At 36.9% G+C, this 20,209-nt stretch overlaps 2 protein-coding genes across 7 annotated transcripts in view; one reads left to right on the forward strand and one right to left on the reverse strand.

Moving 5' to 3' along the window:
* SLTM (SAFB like transcription modulator) overlaps nt 1–20,209 on the forward strand; it is a 127,744-nt gene that overhangs the window by 83,039 nt on the left and 24,496 nt on the right. The window lies entirely within an intron of this gene.
* The window catches only part of MINDY2 (MINDY lysine 48 deubiquitinase 2), an 81,806-nt gene that overhangs the window by 6,916 nt on the left and 54,681 nt on the right, over nt 1–20,209 (reverse strand). For all 6 annotated transcript variants that reach the window (XR_006203561.1, XR_006203560.1, XM_042941896.1 and 3 more), the window contains 2 exons: nt 6,341–6,514; nt 3,264–3,458 (listed from right to left, as the gene is read on the reverse strand). Coding sequence is in view for 4 of the 6 variants with exons in the window: in XM_042941896.1 (XP_042797830.1) it covers nt 3,264–3,458; nt 6,341–6,514 (369 nt within the window). In the remaining 2 variants the exon portion in view is untranslated. The remainder of the gene's footprint in view (nt 1–3,263; nt 3,459–6,340; nt 6,515–20,209) is intronic.

The raw sequence follows: 20,209 nt of genomic DNA on the forward strand, positions 1-20,209 counted from the left end.
GATTTTCAAGGAGGAAAAAAAAAAAAATCCTGAGAACTTTGAGTGTGAAATAAGTGTATTCTGTCAAATAAGAAAATGTTTTTAGTGAAGAGCTAGTAAAAATATACCAGGTTTTAAATTTTAACCTTGGAGTAATCAATATTTGAACTAGGAATATAAATACTTAGTTTAATGGAGACCTCTATGTTTAAAATTTCACCAGACCTTAAAGAGCATCTTATCTTCTTTGTATCCTAAGTCAGAGGAAGAGTTCTGGCATGGTACAGTTAAACATAAAAAAAGGAGAATTTTTTTCATTTTCTCATTTTTCATAAATCTCAATAAAATGAGATTTAACATCACATTTGCAGTGCTTAAAATGTTTAACTGGGAAAAGTGAAAAGTGGAAATGTGATAATCTTTGTTGAATACTTAGTACATGTCATACATTGGCTTAAGTACTAACCTTATTTGTCCTTAAACAGAAATCTAAGAGTTAAGCATTATCTTTTATTTTCAAGATAGGGAAAATGAGGCTGAGAGAGGTAGGGGACTTTGATCCCCCTAGTAAGGGGATACAGAAGCAGGAAATGCAATCCATGTCTATCTGGCTCTGAAGTCTACCCTGTTACCAGTAGTATTTCATACTGCCCTGGAATTTTTACAGAAGACTTTGTTCCAATTGGTTGATATTCTTTGGAGCTATTAACAACTTAAATTTGATTCAATTGCAGCAAAAATAATAAAATGCCTAGGAATAAACTTAACCAAAGAGATGAAAGACCTATACTCCTAAAACTATAAAACAACGATGAAAGACATTGAAGATGACACAAAGAAACAAAGACATTCCATGCTCACCAATTGGAAGAATAAATATTGTTAAAATGTCTATACTACCCAAAGCAATCTACAGATTTAATGAATTCCTATCACATACCAACACCATTTTTCACAGAACTAGAACAATCCTAAAATTTGTATGGAACCACAAAAGACATCAAATAGCCAAAGCAATCTTGAAAAAGAAAAACAAAACTGGAAGCTTCACAATTCTAGACTTCAAATTATATTATAAAGCTGTAACAATCAAAACAGTATGATACTGGCACAAAAACAGACACATACCTCAATGGAACAGAACAGAAAATCCAGGAAGAAACCCACAGTTAATATGGTCAACTAATCTTTGACAAAGGAAGAAAGGATATATAACAGGAAAAAGTCTCTTCAACAAATGGTGTTGGGAAAATTGGACAGCTACATGTAAAAGAATGAAACTGGACCACTTTCTTACACCATACATAAAATAAACTCAAAATGGATTAAGGACCTAAATGTGAAACCTGAAACCATAAAAATACTAGAAGAGAGCACAGGAAGTAATTTGTCTGCCATAACAACATCTTTCTAGATATGTCTCCTGAGGCAAGGAAAACAAAAGCAAAAATAAACTATTGGGACTACATCAAAATAGAAAGCTTCTGCAAAGCAAAGGAAGCAATCAAACTAAAAGGACCACCTACTGAACGGGAAAAGATATTTATAAGTGATTTATCTGATAAAGGGTTAGTATCCAAAATATATAAAGAACTTACAAAACTCAACACCAAAAAATCCAAATGATCCTATTAAAAACTGGGCAGAAGACATGAACAGAGATCTCTCTGAAGAGGACAAACAGATGGTCAACAGACACATGAAAAGATAATGACAACGACTCATCAGGTAATGCAAATCAAAACCACAATGAGGTATCACCTCACACCTGTCAGAAAGGCTAAATTAAAAAAACATAAGAAACAACAAGTGTTTTCAAGGATTTGGAGAAAAAGGAACCCTTGTGCACTGTTGGTGGGAATGAAAATTGGTGCAGCCACTGTGGAAAACAGTATGGAGGTTCCTCAAAAAATTAAAAATAGAAGTAACCTATCCATGATCCAGTAATACACTACGGGGTGTTGACCCAATGAGTACAAAACACTAATTCAAATGTATACATGCATGCCTATGTTTACTGCAGCATTATTTACAATAGCCAAATTATGGAAGCAACCTAAGGGTCCATCAGTAGATGAATGGACAAAGAAAATGCCATAGGAGCGCATGGGTGGCTCAGTGGGCTAAGCATCTGACTTCGGCTCAGGTCATGATCTCATGGCTCGTGAGTTCGAGCCCCATGTTGGGCTCTGAACTAGCAGCTCAGAACCTGGAGCCCGCTTCCAGTTCTGTGTCTCCCTCTATCTCTGCCCCTCCCCCACTCACACACTGTCTTTCTCAAAAATAAACATTTTAAAAATGTGGTAGATATATACAATGGAATATTACCCATTAAAAAAATGGGAGTACCTGGGTGGCTCAGTTGATTGAGTGTCCAACTTCAGCCCAGGTCATGAACTCACGGTTCACGAGTTTGAGCCCCGCATCAGGCACTGTACTGACAGCTCAGAGCCTGGAGTCTGCTTCAGATTCTGTGCCTCCCTCTCTCTCTCTGCCCCTCCCCAGCTCATGCTCTATCTCTCAAAAATAAATAAAAACATTTTAAAAATGAAATCTTGGGTTGCTGGGTGGCTCAGTCGGTTAAGTGTCCAACTTTGCCTTAGGTCATGATGTTGCAGTTCATGAATTCGAGCCCCAAAATGGGCTCTGTGCTGACAGCTCAGAGCCTGGAGCCTGCTTTGGATTCTTTGTTTCTCCCTCTCTGTCCCTTCCCTGCTCATGCTCTCTCTCAAAAATAAACATTTTTTAAAAATTAAAAAAAAATGAAATCTTACCATTTGCAATAACATGGATGGAGGTAGAGAGTACAATACTAAGTGAAGTAGGTCAGAGAAAGACAAATACCATATGATTTCACTCATACATGGAATTTAGGAAACAAAACAAATGAACAAAGAAAAACAAAGACAAAACAAAATACTCTTAACTACAGAGAACAAAGAGATGCTTCCCAGAGGAGAGGGGGATGGGGGAAATAGGTGAAGGGGATTAAAAGAACACTTAGCTTGATGAGCACTGAGTAATGCATAGAATTGTTAAATCACCAAATTGTACACCTAGAACTAATAGAACACTATGTTAACTCTATTGGAATTAAATTTTTTAACTGAAAAATCTTGCCCTCAGAATCTCAGGAAAAATAATTTTACTAAATAAGAAGTATATTAAGATAAACACAAACTTAGGACAATGCCATAAAATCCACAGGTGCTAACATGCTAATGTAATTGAAGAATCAATACCTAATTTAAAATACTTATCTTGGCACGAATCCTAGCTTTTACCTGGGCCTGTGGAGAAGCAGAAGCAGCAGCTGCTGCTGCTTGTTCCTGTTCCTGATAATATTGAGAAGCCCGTCTATCCTCCTCTTCTTGGAGTTTCTTTGCTAGTTCCAAATCACTGATTCCTTCGGGTATTTGTTCCCAGTTGATCTCTTGGCTCTGCTGTTCTTGTTGTAGAGATAATGCCATAAGATAGTCCTAAGAAATTAAATTATAAACCTCTTTAGCTATGAGATTTCACTCAAGAACTGGTAAGTGTAAATGCAGAGGTTGTACCTACAAAACTATGAGAATGGCTTTTAAAAAACATACCAGAGCTTAAATATATATAAAAATTAAAGCTATCTAAGTGTTGAGAGCTACAATTTCAGTGATGCTGCCATTGTTCTAAATATTCTTGGAATTCATTTAAAATTATTTCTAGAAGCAGTATATAAAGCATTCAAGAAAGCTTTAAAAACAACTCCCCTAGGGGTGCCTGGGTGGCTCAGTGGGTTAAGCATCCAACTCTTGATCTTGGCCAACTCTTGATCTTGGGTCTTGAGTTCAAGCCCTGCATTGGGCTCTGCAATGGGCATGAAACCTACTTAAATGAAAGCAAAACAAAACAAAACAAAAAAAACAATTCCCTAAAAACCAAAACCAAAAAAAAAAAAACCCTCACCAAACTCCCCCTATGGGTGCCTGGGTGGCTCTGTCTAGAGCATGCAACTCTTGATTTTGGGGTTGTGAGTTCAAGCCCCATGTTGGGCATGGAGCCTACAAACAAAAATAAAATAAACCTTGCCCGGTTTATGAAAGAAACACATCTGCAGAAAACTGAAACAAAATAAAAAAGCATAAATAAGTTAAAATTGCCATATCATTATGCAAAGATAACTATTATTAACAATTGATATATATCCACCTAGCTTTTTCTACATTAACACACAAACTCCACCACATCTTCCAACCCCCATTTAATGTCAAAAAACTTTTTTTTAAAATAAGAATTTCCCCAAATCATTTACTAAATGGTCTTCCAAAACATGATTTTTAAAGCCAACAGTTTTCGAACATACAGGCATATTCAATTACTTAAACACCTCTTCCTCCCATCTCCCACACACCCAAATTATTTCCTCTGAGAAAAAGTGATGCATCTTCGGCTGAAAGTTGTATAATCTGGAGCGCCTGGGTGGCTTAGTTGGTTAAGCACCCAACTTCAGCTCAAGTCATGATCTCACGGTTTTTGAGTTCAAGCCCCATCTTGGACTCTACTGATAGTTCAGAGCCTGGAGCCTGCTTTGGATTCTGTGTTTCCCTCTCTCTTTCTCTGCCCCTCCCCCCTTGAGCACGTGCACATACACTCTCTCTCTCTGTCCTTCAGAAATAATAAATGAGTAAACTTAAAAATACTTAACACCCACATTCATTAAGAATTAGTACTGAATGAAACTTGACTACTCTGTTTATCTCTCCCAGTCTATCCTCAAAATAAGAGAATATTAACCACCCACAGAAGATATCTAAAAGGTGGTTATCTGTGAAGACCTTGGACTATCTAGCATGAATATCTTACTAATATGAAGAATTTGTCCTTCAAATTTTTCTCACTTCTTCAAACTGCTCTTTGCCAAGTCCCTAGGTCTTAAATCCACTCTTTCCTTGCTATTTCCACAGACAGTATCATGTATCTTTTTTCTCACATCTTACATCTTTACTACTGTAGCAATCTATTGCCTTACCTTCATTCCCTCTGCTGATATTTTTTATATATAGTGTTAGAAAAATCTTGCACATTTCTCAAGTAATATATATATTTTAAATAACCCCATAAAGCTTCTGAAGGAAAATGCGTATGTTGATTATTATAGCTGTTTGGATACTTAACTTCCAAAAGTCCAAGAAAGATTAGCATCTTTGAATCAAGGAAGTATTCTTCTGTGCAACTGCCATTATAGAGGATGACATATAATAATTAATTGGTCAAATATCGGCCTCTGTTAGACTATAGAATTGTGAGGATTGTACTATATGATTTATCTGTGAGTCCCCAGGAGCTTGTTAATAGTACCAGGAATACAACAGCTCAGTGAATATTGGCTAAATGAACAGTCTATCTTATCTACTTAAATTGTTATCAGCATCTGATGTTATCAACATTAGACTCATGTGCCAACTGTTCAACATGACCAATTTTCTGCCTCAGTCAGGGAAGAAGTCATATCACTGTTATACTTCCAATAGTAAACACTCCTATGGCTCCAAGCCTGCCAACCTATAGCAGACAAAGATCTCATCTGTCTCACTTCTTAATGAGACTTCTACTCACTTGAGCAGCACTTGTTGTAAACGTCTGCTTACCTTGGACTCTAAGACTTTATAAGTTTTACTTTTTACCCACTGCATGCTATCTTCAAGACTCTTTTTTCTACTTTTTCTAACTACCCAAATATATCTTAAATCTGTACTCATCTCATCTCTAGCACCAGTGCTCAGCCATCATCACCTCTCGCTTGAATTGCTAGTCTCCATTTATACCTGTGTAATTCCTATGCATTCTTCACATAGCAGCCTTTAAAAAAGGTAGATCATCTTACTTCCATGTTTAACACTTGCCATATCTTCCCTACAATTAAAATAAAATTCAAACTCTGTACCATGACCTTCACAATTCAATATACACTGGCCTTCTGAACCAAAGTGTAGAGTCAATGTACAACACGTAAAATGATCATTTACCGATTTAGAAAATGTCAGGAAAATTTCACAAGCGTATAAATGAATAAATCTTTAGTTCAAAAGTTTTGGATAAGTGAATTCACATTTGAAAGGAGAATTTTAATTTTTTTTAAGTTTATTTACTTTTGAGAGAGAGAGAGACAGCACCAGTGGGGGAGGGGCAGAGAGAGGAGAGAGAGAATCCCCAGCAGGCTCTGTGCTCTCAGCGCAGAGCCTGATGCAGGGCTCGAACCCATGAAGCTGGGAGATCATGACCTGAGCCAAAAGCAAGAGTCGGAATGCTTAAATGACTGAGCTACCGAGGTGCCCCAAAAGGAATGAGCATTTTAAATGATAAGAAAAGAAAGCAAATCTACCTGATCTATCTGATCCTGTTGTCCTCTGTATACGGTTTCAGGATCTGAAGGAGGCCGCAGATGAAATTCTGAGTCACAGAAATTTCCATCACCATCCACATTGTGTAGGCTTTCCCAAACAACTTTTTCTTCCGTAAGAAACCCCTGGTCTGTTACCAGCAAATACAGTAGACCCTTAATAAGAAAGAAAAAAGACTGTTATATGGATCAAAACTGGTTAATATTTACAGGAAATTTCATCATCTGTATGTTTATAGCATATTAATGATTCCTAGTAGTTAGATATAATAAACAGCAGACAAAGTAGATACCTTATTTGTTCACTGAATTAAGTCAACCTGGGTTTGAATATAGTTCATAATTGGTATACTATAGTATAATGACATTTGGGAAGCCGCTGGCAAACTCAACTACCACATGACTTATAAATAGCCTTTGGGGGTATATAATCTCATTTTATATAACAGAAATATAATCTACAAGTTCCTTAAAAACATATCAGGTAGCAAATGTTACAAAGTCACAACAAAATGATATCACATTGCCTGCTTATTAAAAAAATTAAGCTTATGACTAACCTAATTCATACTAATTTTTTCTTTTTCTGCACCATTAGCTGTTCTTCTTTTGTATACCAACAGTACTTGGTACTTATTTCTATTATAGCACTGAATCACACTGTGCCACGATTGTGTTTCCCTGCATCATTCCCAGACTATATTTTTAAATGTCTGTATCTCTGGGCCTAGGGTGGGGTGATCATAAAGTTGAAACCTAAATTTACTGAATTAATTAATGAATTCATTTGTATTTATAGTCACTACCACAGAATTTAGTACCGACTTCTAATTTTTCATAAGGATTAGTTCTAAGTCCAATCATATGTAAAGTGTCCCTAGTATTACATATAAGGTTTAGAAGCCATTTTTCCTTCATATATGCCAAGGATATGGCTTTCATTTTACTTGCTCAGGGTTCCCACTGGTTAATATAGTACTTATTACTGCACAAGATTCATGCTTTTCATGTTATTTCATTAATCTTAGTAATTAAGATTAATTTATTAAATTAATCTTAGTAATTAAGAAACTCCTTTAAAGAGTTTGGTGGTAGGGTTAGAGAAATCATCGAATAGATCCACAACTATACAGTCAACTCATCTTCCACAAAGCAGGAAAGAATATCCAATGGAAAAAAGACAGTCTCTTCAACAAATGGTGTTGGGAAAACTGAACAGCAACATGCAAAAGAACGAAACTGGCCTCTCTCTTACACCACACACAAAAATAAATTCAAGATGGATGAAAGACAAATGTGAGACAAGAAACCATCAAAATCCTAGAGAACACAGGCAGTAACTTCTTTGACATCAGGCTGTAGGAACTTCTTACTAGATATGTCTCCTAAGGCAAGGGGAAAAAAAAGGAAAAACAAGTAACTGGGACTTCATCAAGATAACAATCTTCTATAAAGTGAAGGAAACAATCAACAAAACTAAAAGGCAACCTTCAGAATGGGAGAAGATATTTGCAAATGATGTATCAGATAAAGGGTTAGTATCCCAAATATATATAGAACTTATACAACTCAACACCCCCCCCCCCAAAATAATCTGGTTAAAAAATGAGAAGACATGAATAGACATTTCTCCAAAGACTTGCAGATGGCTAACAGACACATGAGAGAAGATGCTCAACATCACTCATCAGGGAAATACAAATCAAAACCACAATAAGGTATCACCTCACACCTGTCAGAATGGGTAAAATTAACACAGGAAACAACAGGTGTTGGTGAGGATGTAGAGAAAGAGGAACCCTCTTACACTGTCCATGGGAATGTAAACTGGTGTAGCCACTCTGGAAAAAAGTATGGAGGTTCCTCAAAAATTTAAAAACAGAACTATCCTACAATCCAGCAATTGCACCTCTAGGTATTTATTCAAAGGATACAAAATACTGATTCAAACAGATACGTGCACCACAATGGTTACAGCAGCATTATCAACAGCTAAATGTCTACTGGTGAATGGATAAAGAAGTTGTGCAATGTATATATATGTATATGTGTATATATATATATACATATACATATATATACACATATATATGTGGAATATTACTGAGCCATAAAAAGAATGAGATCTTGTCATTTGCAACAAGAAATCACTGAATAAACTCTGAAATTTTATTTATTTAAAAAAATTTAATGTTTATTCATTCTTTTTTTTCTATTTTTTTTTTAACGTTTATTTATTTTTGAGACAGAGAGAGACAGAGCATGAACAGGGGAGGGGCAGAGAGAGAGGGAGACACAGAATCTGAAACAGGCTCCAGGTTCTGAGCGGTCAGCACAGAGCCCGAGGCAGGGCTCGAACTCACAGACCGTGAGATCATGACCTGAGCCGAGGTCGGACGCTTAACCCACCGAGCCACCCAGGCGCCCCATAACGTTTATTCATTCTTGAGAGACAGAGCATGAGTGGGGGTGGGGCAGAGAGAGAGAGAGAGAGAGAGAGAGGAAGACACAGAGTTCAAAGCAGGCTCCAGGCTCTGAGCTGTCAGCACAGAGCCTGATGTGGGGCTCAAACTACAAACCGTGAGATCATGACCTGAGCCGAAGTCAGACGCTCGACTGAGCCACCCAGGTGCCCCATAAACTCTGAAGTTTTTTTAAAAAACTAAATAATTAGTGTTGAACATTTACTATGTGTCCAGCTCTGTGCAGCACAGCTGTTTCTAAAATATGAAATCCATCCTGTTGTCTACTACTAGTTACATCCAAGAGTTAGCTCTACAGAGCTCTGATTAATTTATATGGTCACTGAAATTACTCAATCAACATGAAAGTACTCATAAAGAAAAACATTTTGGCATAAACAGTTTAAAGACTTCGCTTTAAGCAAAAATTAAGCCCAGGCTCTTTTTTTTTTTTTTTTTTTTAAATCAAGTAGGTTCCAATTCATCAAATATTTGAAGACCACCATATGCTCAGTATTATGCTAAGTGCTTGAGGATTCATATCATGGAAAGTAATGATCTCTCCTTACTTTGTATTGGGTACCCTTTTTTGTGATTCCATAGAAATGCTGCATTTACCACTATCATAGCACTTTACACATTGAATTGTAGTAGTGTGTCTATTTACTTCTCTGTCTTAATGTATTTCTAGCTCCTTGAGGACCAGAGGCATGTTTTATTCATCCATGCATCCTCATTACTTAACATATTTTTAATGCCCAGTCAGGGTCTACTTTGTCCTAAAATAATTTGATAAAATAATTTAAGAGAAAACCTCAAAGTTCTTTCTAGCCAGTATTCCACTGTTGAATAAATCTGACCCTTCTATACCTATACTTGTCACCGTACACTTTAACATGTCATTATATTATACAATATTGAGATTTTACAATTTATTTTATGTACATCGTATATTAGAATGGCTACTAACTAGGAAAAGAAACCACAGTCTTACTCTCCAAGGACACTTTAAGATAGGTAAATTCTGGGGGTGCGTGGGTGGCTCAGGTGATTAAGCATCCAACTCTTGATTTTGGCTCAGGTCATGATCTCATGGTACATGAGACTGAGCCCTGCACTGGGCTCTGTGCTGACAGCACGGAGCCTGCTTGGGATTGGCTCTCTCCCCCTATCTCTGCCCCTCCTGCACTCATGCTCACTCTCTCTCTCTCTCTCTCTCTCTCTCAAAATAAATAAGTAATCTTAAAAAAAGTTGGTTAAGTGTCTGACTTCAGCTCAGGTCATATTCTCACGGTTCTTGAGTTCGAGCCCCACATCGGGTTCTCTACTGTCAGCACAAAGCCTGCTTCAGATCCTCTATCCTCCTCTCTCTGCCCCTCCCACACTCTCTCTGTCTCTCTCAAAAATAAACATTAACAACAACAACAAAAAAGATGAGTAAATTCTGGGAGGGTTTGTTGAAAGCCATTACTACCCATAGCATATGAATATTTGTAAGCTTAACTAAAATGGTGTCTCTTTCTTGAAATAGATGTCCTGTCTTCTCATGGACCATCAGCCTCAATTTCTTCCTCTTTTAGATCTTGACATGTATCAAAAAAGTCTGTTACTAGTCCCCTGTCAACAATGCTGGTTATTACTCAACAGTTCCTTTATATAATTGCAGTGTAGAATAGCAAAGTATGTATTAATTAGTACTGAATAGTTTAGGCCCATTTGTTCCTGAGAGTCTACAATTAAATCACCATCAAGAGTATTTCTTGCTTATATATCCTAGCACTTTTCTTCATTATCTAGTCAAAGCATTCTTTTCTAAACCTTGACTCTTTCTCCCAATCTTACTCACTAGTCTCTAAACACTAATTTTTAAAAAAACAACAAATACAGGGGCACCTGGGTGACTCAGTCAGTTAAGCATCTGACTCTTGTTTCGGCTCAGGTCATGATCTCACAGTTCATGAGTTCGAGCCCCACATCTGGCTCTGTGCTGACAGTGCAGAGTTTCCTTGGGATTCTCTCTCTCCTTGCTTTCTGCTCTTTCCCTGCTTGTGTTCTCTCTCTCTTTCTAAAAAAAATAAATAAACATTTAAAGGGCTTATGTCTATCATGGGAATACTGCTCAATAAATATCATCATCATTATTAAAAGAAAGAAAATAATGTATACAAGATGCATTTATTAAATTCTTAAATTAGGTATTAATGTATACAATGTATAAGTCTTTTGTTATATGAAAATAATAAATAAATGACATTAGATAATTTTCATAATTTTTTTACCAACGAGGCAATTGGAGTCTGGAAAACAGTATGGAGGTTCCTCAAAAAGTTAAAAATAGAACTTCCCTACAATCCAGCAATTACAGTACTAGGTACTTATCCAAGGGACACAGGTGTGCTGTTTCAAAGGGGCACATGCACCCCAATGTTTATAGCAGCTCTATCGACAATAGCCAAAGTATGGAAAGAGCCCAAATGTCCACTGACAGATGAATGGAAAATGAAGATGTGGTGTATATATATATATATATACAATGGAGTTATTACTCGACAACCAAAAAGAATGAAATCTTGCCATTTGCAATAATGTGGATGGAACTAGAGTGTAATATGCTAAGTGAAATTAGTCAGAGAAAGACAAATATCATATGACTTCACTCATATGTGGAATTTAAGATATCAAACAGATGAACAAAAGGGGAGGGAAGCAAAAATAATAGAAAAACAGGGAGGGAACAAAACATAAAAGAGTCATAAATCTAGAGAACAAATTGAGGGTTGCTGGAGGGGTTGTGGGTGAGGGGATGGGCTAAATGGGCAAGGGGCATTAAGGAAGACACTTGTTGGGATGAGCACTGGGTGTTATATGTAGGGGATGAATCACTGGGTTCTACTACTAAAATAATTTTTGCACCGTATGCTAACTAACAGGGATGTAAACTTGAAAAAAAAAATTAAAACAAACAAAGAAAACTAGGCAATTGGATCACCAAAGACAGAATGAAAAACTATTTTATCTCAAATACCCTGATAGGGGTGCCTGGGTGGCTCAGTCGGTTAAGCGTCTGACTTTGGCTCAGGTCATAATCTCACAGTTTGTGGGTTCAGGCCCCATGTCAGGCTCTGGGCTCTGTGCTGACAGCTCAGAGCCTGAAGCCTGTTTTAGAGTTTGTGTTTCCCTCTCTCTGCCCCTCCCGTTTGTTCTCTCTCTCTCTCTCTCTCTCAAAAATAAACATTTAAAATAGCCTGATAAATTAGTTCTATACAGACTATGATTTACTTGTATTAACAACATACATGACAATGTCATCATAATTTGTAAATTGATAAAATAGAAGAAAACTTGTCAAATGTATAAACAAATTAATTATGTAATTCCAGCCTTTAAATATGGTGGAAAGCACTGCCAAATATATTTTAATTTTTTTTTAATGTTTTTATTTATTTTTGAGACAGAGAGACAGAGCATGAGTAGGGGAGGGGCAGAGAGAGAGGAAGACACAGAATATGAAGCAGGCTCCAGGCTCTGAGCTGTCAGCACAGAGCCCAACGGGGGCGGACTGTGAGATCATGACCTGAGCTGAACCAACAAGCCACCCAGGCGCCCCAACACTGCCAAATATTTTTGGTTGACAAGCTTGGATTCAAATTACTTAATGTCTTTGGGCTCTTCTTTTCTTTATTATGAAGTGATATAGAGTAGGTTTAACCAGAAAATTTCTAAGATATTTTATAAATTGAAAGAACTTTACTTCTACTTAACAAGCATCTCTCTCGTCTACAAATAGCTTTCTTATCCATCCAGAGAGGCAGAGCTGTTGAGTGTGGGCTTGAAAGTCAGACTGGAGGTGCTTATACTCTGAATGGTCTCGGGCAAGTTACTTAGTGCCTTTAAGCTTATTCATTCAGTTGTAAAGTGGGAGTAATAACATCGACTCCTCAGAAGCTGTGAAAATTAAATGAGATAATACATGTAAAGTGTTTAGCACAATGCAAGGCACATAATGCTAGTTGAATATAAGATTCAATTCATGAATACCACCTAAATCTATCTCAAAATTTCTGTAGCTATCACCTTTTCCTGTCTCCCATTTAGGAGAAAATCTCTCTGCCTACACTGTAAAATCTATCACCTATCTTAGTCTGTTTCTACATTCCTCACCCCCACCCCCCTTAAAAATTTTTTTTAATGTGACAATTTTTGATGTATCAGCCACCTTTAAAAAAAAAAAAACTAGGGCGCCTGGGTGGCTCAGTCAGTTAAGCGTCTGACTGCGGCTCAGGTCACAATCTTGTGGTCTGTGAGTTTGAGCCCCGCGTTGGGCTCTGTGCTGACTGCTCAGAGCCTGGAGCCTGTTTCAGATTCTGTGTCTCCCTCTCTCTCTGACCCTCCCCCGCTCATGCTCTGTCTCTCTCTGTCTCAAAAATAAATAAACGTTAAAAAAATTTTTTTAAAAAACAAACTAAATTTTGGGGTATGTGGGTGGCTCAGTTGGTTAAGCGTCCAACTTTGGCTCGGGTCATGATCTTGCAGTTCATGAGTTCTACCCCACATCAGGCTCTGTGCTGACAGCTCAGAGCTTGGAGCCTACTTCAGATTCTGTGTCTCCCTCTCTCTGCTCCTTCCCCTGCTCATGCTCACACTCAGTTTCTCTCTCTCTCTCTCAAAAATAAACATTAAAAAATTTTTTTTTTAATTTTTTTTTTAACGTTTATTTTTGAGAGAGAGAGAGAGACAGAGCATGAATGGGTGAGGGGCAGAGAGAGAGGGAGACACAGAATCGGAAGCAGGCTCCAGGCTCTGAGCCATCAGCCCAGAGCCCGACGCGGGGCTCGAACTCACAGCCCACGAGATCGTGACCTGAGCTGAAGTCGGACGCTTAACCAACTGAGCCACCCAGGCGCCCCTAAAAATTTTTTTAAATAACTAAATTTAAAAAATCCTAAATTAATTGAATTTTTACTTCAACGTAGCCTTCTATGGAAAAAGACAAATCCCAGTATAGTCTTAGTCAAAAAGAACAGAGAATAGATTTATTTAATATGGCCTTAGCACTTATTTAGAACTGTATCTCCTCCTAAACTACTTTTTGCTTCTTATCCCTAAATGTAAAGTAAAAATGCAAACAAACAAAAGCCAACCCCAAAAATCCTGGTTTTGATATACTCCAGAGATGTCAGTAATTAAAACCAAGAGGTACAATAAACAGTTATGAATATAAAAGACATGGATATGAAGGCTGACATGGATAAGGGATGATTAAGAGGACGTCACAAAAAAAAAAAAGAGGGTGTCATGATGGGGAAAGAACTACACAGATGTCATTATATAAACCAAAGATCTAGAAGCCAAGTGATCTATAAACACCCAAGGAATTAGTAGTTTACCTTACTCAAGAGCAAGCAGAATGGAGAAGGATCATAAGAATAAAATGGAATAATTAAATCTTAGGTATATAATTATATATATAAGAATCTAAAAGTCATGATTATATAGACAATATGAAAAGCAAAAGAGACCTACAAAGGTCTGTTTCTACTAAAGAGGTAGTTTATTTACAACTCATTTTTATACTTTCAAATTTCTTGCCTGGATAAAAAAGTCACCTTACTACCTGGAACCACAGGAATGGCACTGAAAGCATCTGCTCTCTCACTAGGGTGGGTCTCTTCCTGCTGCTTTCAGATCCTAATCTAGTTATGCTGATGAAAAGCAAAGATCTTCATAGGATCACATACTCAAAATACGGATTTGCCAAGATGATCTGCCCAGTTTAGTTGTGTACAAGATTAAGTGGTAGTACATGGAGCAAGGTAACATAAGAGATAGCAGAAATTGGGGGGATATAGGTTACTTGTTCCTGATGGACCTGATGGATGAGGGATGAAGAGTTTAATGAAGGAATCACGGAGAGTGTTATTACAACAAATAACTAACAAGAGCTGTACTTGATTACTTTGCTAGCAACAGGAATAAACAGCAAAGGTACTTGTCCAAGACTCAGTAATGGTAAATCACAAAACTAGGAATGATAAGAGGACTTTCCAGTAACAGGAAGTCAATTAATATCTATGGTTAGGGAAAATGTCATGAGAAGCTATGCAATAAAAACCATAGATCATGTTATGTTAGATAGTTGGGAAGTGTAAGGTCGATTAGTAGACAGTATTCAGGAAAAAAAAAATATCAATTTGACTAACCCATCTATTGTGACTGTGCAATGGCAGAAGGCCTAATAAATAGTCTATGAATATGGAATCATAAAGTTAGTAAAGAGAGAATACTTTGTCGAGGTACAGGTTTTAGAAATATCTATAGTCTTCAATGCTTTACATAGAGTCATCAAAAAGTTTAACCTAACAGAGAATTTGTCCCTGCCTCTATTCAGTGCCTAAAAAGAGGAGTCAGAACAAGGATGAATACTAGAGACATTAAATACTAGAGACATATACCTTCCCTGTGGTCAAATAAAAGTCCTAGATCATATGTCTCTAGAGTTTGAAAGACTTTAAATGAAAAAAGATTTTTACACATCAATTAGAGTTTAGTAAATTCCTAAAGAAATAGTACAATCAATAAAACAATTGTAGATGACAACCTTTCCTAGGTAATCCTTTGCCCTGCCAACACGGACTTCCTCCTTGTAGAGCTTGGTCCGGGGATGATAATGGCATATGATATGACAGGGGTATCAGAAAGCATAAAGACCCTTTCTGCAAATCATAGTAAAAAATAAGCCCCACAAATAACAGAGTTACAGACATGTATGACATTACCAATTTATTATTGGCATTTATATAAATAGTTTAATACTCCACAATTTATTATTATAGGCTCCTAGTTATAGACACCATTTATCTGTAGTAGAAAGTATTCTATCCCTGTGTTAAATTTATTTTTTGTTTAAAGTATACCTGGAATTCTGTGGGATCAACTGTATTTATATTATAGGTATTCCAAAGAGTTCACAGGGGTAGGAAGATGAGAAATGATCATTAAATATGAATGCATAAAATGGCCCTAAAATCTGAGGGTCTTCAAAAGTGAAATGTCATGAAGACCTAATGTAGTATTAAAAGCAACCATATCTTATTTGAAAAAGCAGCTTTATAATTTTTCCTTGCTTATATCCTTATTAGATCAGACTCCCTGGGGCTCAAATTTATAAAGAACTACAGAAATTCTAACAACCCAGGAATTAGTGGTAGAGAATAATAGTTTCAATGCTGAACAGGTTTAATAGAACAAGGTCACAATCTTATATCCTATTTCCTTCTCAAGCTAATGGATGCCATGATGGAGGAATGCCTTTCCTAAACTTTATATTAAGTATTCTATTTTAGGGCTTTTAGCTCTACACCAACAGCCGAAGAAATGTTATAGATTTTGTTGTAAATCAGTTAATCAGCCATTGGGTCAATGAGGAGGGAAAATGTCTCAGACTCTTACAAAGAATGTACTCATTAGGTACTCTGCCAGATGTAAAGCAGTGTCTTATTTATAGACACTCATGATTGGAAAGATAGTTTAATGGGAATACAGGAAATAGGACTGAGAGGAGTATAATGAGACATAAATAAATATGTTCACAGGCCCGTAAGATTCCTAGAAAACACAAAATTTGCATGATATTAAATTAGACTTACTTCACTAAATGTATGTTCCTTCATTAGACCCTGGTTTGAACAAACCATCTATAAAGCCATTTGAAAGACAAATGGGAGACTTGAATATGGCTTGGGTATTAGATAATACTAAAAATAATAGTTAATTTTGTTAGATGCAGTAATGGTACTGTGATTTGAAAGAAAAATGTCCTTGTTTAGACATGTATATTGAAATATAAGCAAAAATACAAAAATAGATGAAAACAGTAAATGTCAAAATTGTTGAAACTGATCAGTATAATAGGCACACATTAAATTAGTCTCATTTTTCTCTAAGTTTTCAGTTTTTCAAAATAAAAAGCAAAAACAATGTTACAGTTTCAGTTTGGTGGTCACTATAGTAAAAAAGGGAAAGTAATTATTTCCCTTAGTGACTGGCCACCAAGATTGTTGTTCCAATTTATTTCTTCTGTAAAAACAGGATTACCTTAGTAGAGAATGATGTTCCTCAATTCCTTTGCTTTTCTATTCTTTATTGTACCCACTTAAAGTCCCAAATGTAGAATAATAAACTAGCTACCTTTGCTTTGCCTATACTCTGATGAATACGTCTACAGAAAAATCATCCAGGAGGCATATTCACGTAATAATTACCATCCTCAATTTCTCTGGTTAGAATTTCCCCCCAGGTGCTATAAAGACTATTTCAAACTACCTCCTTCAAATCTGGAACCAAACTTACCTTCTCAGTCTTAGTAAAGGATCGTGCCTTCCAAACAACACAGAAACTAGAAGCATTCAGACAGTAGCTTTCTCTAGTTCCTGCCACCAAATCTATAAATTTACCCGTAGCTGTACTCATAGTCTATTCCTTCCCTCCTTTACAATGAACAGATCTCTTTTTCAATCATGGGTTAATCCCCTTTACCTGTGAAAACTTCTATCCTATCTCACCTTCTTAGGGGCCTTCTAACATCAATTATCTCCTCTCCTGAATCTTCAAGCTTTCTCACTCTATTGAGTCCAAACATGACCAAGTCTCTCACATGAAAAAAACAAAAACAGGGGCGCTTGGGTGCCTTAGTCGATGAAGTGTCTGACATCGTTTCAGGTGAAGATCTCATGGTTTATGAGTTCGAGCCCCGCATTGGGCTCTGTTCTGACAGCTCAGAGCCTAGAGCCTGCTTTGGATTCTGTGTCTCCCTCTTGCCCTTTGCCCCTCCCCTGCTCGCACTCTGTCTCTCTCTCTCAAAAATAAACATTAAAAAATTTTTTTAAAGACACAAAAAACAAAACAAAAAAACCCTCTGGATTCCATATGCCACTACAGCTATGAGCCATTATGTCTATGCTCCCACACAGTTTCAAATAGTTTCCTATAATCCGTTTCTAGTTCCTGACATTCCAATCACCTAACCAATTCAAATTGAGTTTTTCCTGCTACCATTCTCTAAAAGATACCAATGAAATCCATCACCAATGGACAGGTTCCCCCCCAGTGTTCTCATGTTTCTCATCCTCTCAACAGCAGTTAACAAGTGAGATCTCTGTTCTTGAAATACTCTCTCCCCATTGGCTTACATGATACCATACTCTTCAGATTTTCCTTTTCTTTTTTTCTTTCTCAGTCTCCTTTGCTAGTTCATATTCCTTTAGTTGATCCTTAAATGTTGGCACTCCTTAAATCTCTGTCCTAAGCCTTCTCTTTTCTTCTCTTCTGTATTTACCTTGTGAATCTCATCCTTTCCCCAAATTACCATTTATACCCCAAAATTATTCCAGTCTTGAACCATTTACCCAACATTTCCACTTGGAGGAATGCCTTGGAAGCAGCTCTAACAGTTCCAAGGCTGATTTCATGATGTTTCTCTTCTCCTCATCCAGTGTTCTCTGGAACACCACCATTTATCCAGTTCTTCATGCTCAGAATCCAGAAAACATTCTTTCTTATTTTTTATATCGTAATCACCAAATCTGGTTGATTATATCTCCTAAATGTCTATGGAATCTTTCTACTCTCCATTTCTTTACCATCCTCGTCCAAGTCAGTATAACATCTTACTTGGCCCTGCACAATAGACTCCTAACTGAATCCACATCCACACTTGCCTCGAAGTCCAAAGCACCTTAATGTTGTACAAGGGGGGAGGGGGGGGGGGCAGGAAGATAACACATCATCTTTGAAACACTGTTTAGCCACAAAAGAAGGTTCCCTGAGAAAAACGTGGAAGCAGAGAAACAGAATGTACACATTCTATGAGTTATCATTATCTCACAGAAATGTATACTTAGTCCAGAAGTAGACACATGGTAGAAAGTCTTGAGGGGAGGCATCCCTCCCCCAACCACATAGGAACAGTGGAAATACCTAGCTTGACAAGTAAAGGACTTCTGGTCAGGGACATGGCCTTGATAGAAAAGAGAAAAACATCTACAGTTCCATCTGGAGAGGCTGCATAACCACCACCAATAACAGCCAGAGATCTTATTTTCCCATTGAACTATCTCACTCCTGCTAAGCCAAAAAAAAAAAGAAAAACAAAAAACAAAAAACCACAAAGAACCACTAGACCATCAGGAGACCAAGATGTGTTTCTCTTCTTAACTCAGGACTCTATACAAGGTCTGGTACTTACCTATCTCTTTACCCTTATACCATGCCTCTTATTTTCTATGCTTCATACAGGCCTTCTTATAATTCCTTAAAGAGTTCTTTCCTTTCTCAGGGCCTTTGCACACAGGTTTTATATGCTTAGTTAATCCTTTTTTTTTTTTTTGCTAACTGGTTAAACTAAAAGATTCATTTTTCAGTTTAAATGTTACCTTCTCAAGGAAGTTTTTCTTGACATCCCAACTCGGTTCTAAGTCCTGATAAAGGCACCCACAGCATGTTTATGTACCCTTTACATAGTATACCTCAATAGAAATAATAACTATTTGTACAATTATTTAACATATGTTTCTTGACAAACTAGGAGGTGCTTAAATGGTAGGATCCAAAGCTGCCCTGCTCAGGCTGCAGTCCTAGTACCGGCTGAGCACCCAGACAGAATCATGTTTAATAAATATTTGACATAATCAGGCTTGATAGATATTTGTAAATGAATGAAGTGTGGACTTGAAGACATCAGATAAAGCAAGACAACTAAGCACTATATACTACCTAGCAATAATTCTGATTCTGAGGTTTTGGGGCCTTAAATTTCTGAAAAGCATGGATGATTCTGGGCTTGTACCTAGCACACATACGCCTCAAATGTGGGAGCAATACAAATGAATGCCTGCTATAACTAATAAAACAGGAAGCTAGGGCTTTAGAGTATTTTTTTAATTAAAAATTTTAATTCCAGTATAGTTAACACACAGTGTTACATTAATTTCAGGTATACAATATAGTGATTCAACAGTTCCATATATTACTGCTTAGAGCATTCTTATATAAGCAAACAGAACATTATTTTACACCACTTTGTGCAATTCATTGATTAAAGTGTTGAAGGAAATATGAAGACTTGATTTCCGACTTCAAATCAGCTTACTTTCATTTAGAGAAAGAAGGCACATTTGCAGGAAAAGAAAACTGACTGCACATTTAAATCACGTGGGGAGCATTTAAAAAATACAGATGCTTAGGCCCTACCTCCAGACAGTCTGACTTAATTGAATTGGTGATGGGCTCTTGGGCATTGGTTATTTTTTAAAAAGTTTCCAGGTCGTTCTAGCATACAATCTGGTTGAGAACCACTGGTTTAAGGAGTGAATTTGAAATGCTGCTTTTTTTT

This window comes from Panthera leo, chromosome B3 (assembly GCF_018350215.1).
Source record: "Panthera leo isolate Ple1 chromosome B3, P.leo_Ple1_pat1.1, whole genome shotgun sequence".
Classification (NCBI taxonomy): domain Eukaryota; kingdom Metazoa; phylum Chordata; class Mammalia; order Carnivora; family Felidae; genus Panthera; species Panthera leo.